General features: G+C 47.5%; 1 protein-coding gene across 1 annotated transcript in view; it reads left to right on the plus strand.

Annotated features, from left to right (window-relative positions):
* LOC306875985 (UBX domain-containing protein 4-like) overlaps positions 1–6,630 on the plus strand; it is a 29,034-nt gene that overhangs the window by 20,510 nt on the left and 1,894 nt on the right. The window contains exon 12 of the mRNA XM_079426859.1: positions 476–672. Within this exon, the coding sequence (XP_079282985.1) occupies positions 476–672 (197 nt within the window). The remainder of the gene's footprint in view (positions 1–475; positions 673–6,630) is intronic.

Genomic DNA, 6,630 nt, shown 5'->3' on the forward strand with positions numbered 1-6,630 from the left:
TCAGTGAACTACGGCTTCATTGTTGGTTTTCGGCCGCATCGTTATCCCTTCTAGCCACAACCCCTGGAACAATGTGCATTAGCTTTTTTCTGAGGGGCGTATTTGGAGTTTCTCTGGCCTTCGGATGGAGCTTTACTACTGATCACAGAACCCTGCTTCACTGAAAGATACGCACAACAATCGCATTCGATTAATCATGCAGCCCTAATGATAAAAAGAGAAACCCAAAATCCCCTCTGTAAAATCTTTAACTCTAGTGTCACGACAAAATCACAAGAATTTTAATCCTGGCCTCATCCAAAATTCAGATTTATGTTCTCAATGTATGCAAATTAATGAGTATTTAATTAGACAATGCCTCATTTGCATGTTTAAGCATAACATTTTGGAATGCTTGTAATACAAAACATTATCTAGGTTTGTCTAGGTTTAGTCGCATGACATGTGAATGCTGTCCTGTGATTGGCTCCTGCAGCAGTCCAGTCGCCCGTCTAACACTGTGGTGCACTCGTCTGCGGCCGGAGGCGTCTGGGCGGCACTGGGGTCACTGCTGTACCCGCTGCTGTCCGTCTGGAGGTTCATCAGCAGATTCCTGTTCGGCAGCGCTCCTCCTGCTCCTCCACCCGCTGCTCCGACCGCATATGGCTCCGGCGCCGCCGCAGAACCAAAGAGGTGCGTCTGGGATCAGGGGTCATGAACTGCCTCTGTTTTTTATTTTGTACTGTTCTCTGAGGTCCACTTATAATGTTTTTTTCACATCAAAAAACATCATAATTTAGAATTAACAGGCAATTTTCTGTCCTGTTTTTAACTCCCTCATCAGAACGCTCTGTCTGAATAGGTGTGTTGAGGATTGTAGACTCAGTAGTAAACACCCACTGCTGTGATTGAAACTAAAAGACGAACTATTAGCCAAATCTGAAACCACGTCGAATTGTGCCTTGTTTGTAAATTAATCCATGAAAAAATTAAATGAACAAAGGACTGATTTCTTACTGATGCGGTCTAATAGGTCATCCACTTTTTCCTACCGTTGGGATCAGAATGAAGGCGATGTGGGATTGGGGGGGGCGAGGCTAGACGGGCAGCGATGTGGAATCGGTGGGCGGGGCTAAACAGACTGCTGTCGATCTTCTGCGGAGGCGGTGCTTATCCACACTATTACATCATAGAGTAGAACATTCCACAAGCTGTGGTTTTGGCAGACTGCCTTCAATATAAGCTGTTTTCAGACTAACAAGAAACTTCTGAAACTTACAGGATGTTTTTATAGTACAACATGACCTCTTACAGTTAGGTCCATATATATTTGGACACAGGACACAATTTTTATTATTTTAGCTGCTGACCAAAAAATATTCAAGTTACAGTTAAAGGGTGGTGATGGCGCAGTGGATAAGACACATGCCTTTGGTGTGAGAGACCCGGGTTCGAATCCACTGTGAGACTCCAATGTGTCCCTGAGCAAGACACTTAACCCCTAGTTGCTCCAGAGGCGTGCGACCTCTGACATATATAGCAATTGTAAGTCGCTTTGGATAAAAGCGTCAGCTAAATGAATAAATGTAAATGTAAGTGCAGACTCTGAGCTTTAATTTGAAGGTATTCTCATCACAATTGGAGGAAAGGTTAAGGAATTACAGCTCTTTAATATGTATCTCCCCCTTTTTCAAGGGACCATAAATAATTGGACAATTGACTCAAAAGCGGTTTCATGGACAGATGCGGGCTATTCCTTCATTATTTCTACATCAATTAAGCAGGTAAAAGGTCTGGAGTTGATTCTATGTGTGTCAATTGCATTTGGAAGCTGTTGCTGAGAACCACATCATGCGGTTAAAGGATCTCTCTGTACAAGAGAAACGGAGGATTGTTAGACTTCAAAAACAAAACAGATCCATCAGAGAGAGAGCAGGAACATTAGGAGCGGACAAATCAACAGTTTGGCTCATTCTGAGAAAAAAAGGCAGCGGCTTCTCTCCCGACAGAACGGTGTTTTCGTGTTTTTTGTCTTGTAAGTCGCAATGTTTTTGTACATCTTCGTCATGTCTACCTGTCTTTTAAGCGTGCACACAGTCGTGAGTTTCTGCTCGATGTTGGCAGAATCACATTTTTAGAGTTAAACTCAGCGCATGCCAAAGAGCTGCGGGACCTCGGTCTGCTCCGAAAGCCTACTCCATCACCGACCCCCACTACTGCATCTCGCCCACAGCGGAGGCACTACAAGCGGCGTGAGAGGAAGCAGAAGAGGGGTAAGCGCGGAGGTATCCAAGCTAGGCTAGCGGCCAACCCACACAAGCCATCTATCCCCACCATCGTACTGGCGAACATACGCTCTTTGGACAATAAACTGGATTACATCCGACTACTTCGCTCTACTCAGAGGACTGTAAGAGACTGTTGTGTTTTTGTGTTTACGGAAACATGGCTTAACAACAGCGTACCAGACTGCGCCATACAGCTCAACCAGCTAACATGCTATCGAGCTGACAGAGCTCTCGTCGAGGGAGGTAAGATCCGTGGCGGCGGGCTTTGTGTTTACATCAATGATGCATGGTGCAGCGACGCGGTTGTGGTCTGCACTGCTCACCCTTGGTGGAGTTTCCGGCCATTCTATCTACCGAGGGAATATACAGCCATACTGCTCGTTGCTGTATACATCCCTCCCAGCTCCAACAACAACATCAGGAGTGAGGCGCTAAATGAACTGTACCAGCACACCAGTGAGCAGCAGACAGCCCATCCAGATGCTTTTCTCATCTTGGCTGGGGATTTCAACCACGCAGACTTAAAGAGTGTGTTCCCAAAAATACATCAACACACAGACTTTCCGACAAGGGGAAAAAATACTCTGGACTTTGTTTACACCACCCAGAGAGGAGCTTACAAGGCCCTCCCCCTTCCCCACCTCGGAGCCTCAGACCACATCACTGTCATGCTAATGCCTGCATACAGACCGCTCGTTAAAGCCATCAAACCAATACACAAACAGATACAAGTGTGGCCGGAAGGGTCGTCAGAGGCACTTCAAGACCGTTTTGACACCACTGACTGGAATGTGTTTAAACAGGCTGCCACATACAACAACACTACAGACCTCCAAGAGTACTCAGAGACTGTCACTGCCTACATCACCAAGTGCATTGATGATGTAACGGTCACAAAGTCCATCACTGTCAGGGCCAACCAGGAGCCGTGGATGACAGGGGAGGTCTACAGACTTCTGAAGGCTCGGAACGCTGCCTTTAGAGCTGGAGATGAGGAGGGCCTGAAGACAGCTAGGGCCAACCTTTCCAGCGGCATCAGAGAGGCCAAGAGACCGTACTCCAGGAGGATAGCCCATCGTTTCAGCGACAGCAGAGACACTCGGAGCCTGTGGCAGGGGATACAGACCATTACGGACTACAAGCCCCCACCACAGACCTGTGACAGCACCATCCCCCTGCTGAACGAGCTGAATGCCTTCTTTGCTCGCTTACACTGCACAGAAGACTACACCTCCTCCCGGCGACCAGGTGATGACGCTGTCCCCGGACAGTGTGAGGAGATCCCTCAGCAGGATTAATGCACGCAAAACTCTGGGTCCTGACAACATTCCTGGGCGTGTACTGAGAGACTGTGCAGTGGAACTCACTGATGTCTTCACATACATTTTCAACATCTCGTTAAATCAGGCCGTTGTCCCCACATGCGTCATCTCCATCCTGCTTCAATGACTACCGTCCAATAGCACTCACTCCTATTCTCATGAAGTGCTTTGAACGGCTAGTCATGCACCACATCAAGTCTGCCCCCCCCCCCCCTCCCTGGACCCCTTCCACTTTGCATATAGGTCCAACCGCTCGACCGATGATGCCATCGCCACAGCCCTCCACCCAGCCCTCACACATCTGGAAAAAAAAAGACTCATATGTCAGGATGCTGTTCATAGACTTCAGTTCAGCATTCAACACCATCATCCCTCAACAACTCACTCACAAACTGGTCCAGCTGGGGCTCAACACCTCTCTGTGCAACTGGCTGTTGGACTTCCTGACCGGGAGACCTCAAGCAGTACGGGTCGGCAGTAACACATCCAGCACCATCACACTGAACACTGGGGCCCCCCAAGGATGTGTGCTGAGCCCCCTCCTCTTCACTCGGCTGACCCACGACTGCACACCATCACACAACTCCAACCTGTTCATTAAGTTTGCGGATGACACAACTGTGGTGGGTCTCATTAGCAACAGAGATGAGACAAACTACAGGAGCGAGGTGAGCCGCCTGGCCGGGTGGTGCAGTGACAACAATCTCTCTCTGAATGTGGAGAAGACGAAGGAGATTGTTGTTGACTTCAGGAGAGTACACACTCAGCATGCCCCTCTGACCATCAACGGTACGACTGTGGAGAGAGTGAGCAGCACCAAGTTCCTGGGTGTGCACATCACAGAGGACCTCTCCTGGACTAACAACACTGTAGCACTGGCCAAGAAAGCACAGCAGTGTCTCTACTTCCTCCGCAAACTTAGAAGAGCCAGAGCCCCGGCCCCCATCATGTGCACCTTCTACAGAGGCACCCTCGAGAGCATCCTAACCAGCTGCATCACTGTGTGGTATGGCGCTTGCAATGCATCCTGCCGCAAGTCACTTCAACGCATAGTGAGAGCAGCTGAGAAGATCGTTGGTGTCTCTCTCCCCTCCCTCCAGGACATCTACAGCACCCGTCTCACCCGCAAAGCCCTCCGCATTGCAGGTGATCCCACCCACCCGACACACAGCTTCTTCAGTCTGCTGCCATCAGGGAGGAGACTGCGGAGTCTCCAGGCGAGGACCAGCAGACTGAAGGACAGCTTCATACATTAGGCTGTCAGGAAGCTGAACTCCCTCCCGTCCTTGCCCCCCCCTCCCCTCTTTTACTCCATGCAACCATGATACTACGACCCCCCCCCCCCCCCCCCAGCTCCCCACATCCCCAGGACCCTTCTACCCCCCCCCCCCCCCCCCCACTTAAAAACTGTGACCGGCACCTGTCACTTGTGCAGCATTGGACTGATCACTACCTCATCCAGCATTGACTGCAAACTACCTCTTCAGATAGTCTGATAAAAATACTGTTCTCTTGTCAGTTTAACAGACTGATAAGCTCTTCTTGCACTACACATATATCTGCACAGTTCTGTTTTATTTAACTGGTTTGCACTCTATCTGCCATGTGCCTTATACCACTTTATCTCTCTCTTTATTTTTCTTCAATGTCCTCATTTGTATATCTGTGTAGTTGTAAGTACATATGTTTAAACTGTATTTATCTGTATTTGAACGTCTACTGTCAGTGTTTAATGTTAACTGTATGCACCAAGGGTCTGAGAGTAACGCAATTTCAATTCTCTGTATGTATGTGCCGTACATGTGGAAGAATTGACAATAAAGCAGACTTGACTTGAGAAACATAAAAAGACCTGGATGTCCACGGAGGACAACAGTGATGATGATCACAGAATCCTCTCCATGGTGACGGAAAACCCTTTCACACCATCCATCCAGAACACTCTCCAGGAGACAGACGTGTCTACAATCAAGAGAACACTTCACCAGAGCAAATACAGAGGCTTCACCACAAGCTGCAAACAAGGCCAGATTTGACTTTAAAAGAAAAACATCTATAAAGCTTCTGTGGCTCTGGGTTACTGCTGTTTAGTGATGAGACAGAAGACAGAAGCAGCCGGATCAATTCTGATTGTATAGAGATATACTCTTTGCTCAGATTGAGTCAAATGAACTGAACAACTGAAGTCAGCTGCAGTAAAGGCCTGGCAAAGCATCACAAAGAAAAAACCCAGTCTCTGCTGATGTCCATGAGTTCAGACTTACGCCAGTCATTGCCTGCAAAGCATTCTCAACAAAATATTACAAATTAACATTTTATTTATGATTATATTTATTTGTCCAATTACATTTGAGCCCCTGAAAATGGGGGGCTGTGTATAAAAATGGTTGTAATTCCTAAGCATTTTGTGTTATATTTTTGTTCAACCCCTTGAATAAAAGCTTAAAGGGGTCATATGACCCAATTTCAAGTTTTCCTTTCTCTTTGGAGTGTTACAAGCTGTTTGTGCATAGATAAGATCCCTGAAGTTGCAAAGACTAAAGTCTCAAAACCAAAGAGATATTCTTTATAAAAGTTAAGACTCTGCCACGCCCTCCTAAAACAGCTCATTCAAACATGTCTACGTCACGGTGTGAGGAGATTTTCATAACACCACCCAAATGTACATGCAATGAAAGAAGGCGTAACTACTATTCTCTCTGTAGTATTGTTGCTGCCGCCAGCGTCAACACAGCTAGAAATCAGTGGTTAAGTTGTATTTACAACACTGTTCCAGAACAGTTCGACACAAATATTAGAGTATATGTAGCGCATTTTACGGAGGACTATTTCCTGAATTTGGAAGCTACAATGCTGGCTTGCACAAAGGCTGTTTCTATAAAGTAGGGCAATTCCAACTTTGCAAGTTCAGGTCCTACTCGCCCCACTCCGAGTGGGATTCGAACCGCGGTCTCCGGCGTGGGAGGCGGGCGCCACTTGAGGTCGGGGAGTGAGGTTTAACCTGCATAGCACTTACCCGCTGGCCTCTGCTACACAAGAAC

The sequence above is a fragment of the Barbus barbus genome (assembly GCF_936440315.1).
Source record: "Barbus barbus genome assembly, chromosome: 10".
NCBI classification, from domain to species: Eukaryota; Metazoa; Chordata; class Actinopteri; order Cypriniformes; family Cyprinidae; genus Barbus; species Barbus barbus.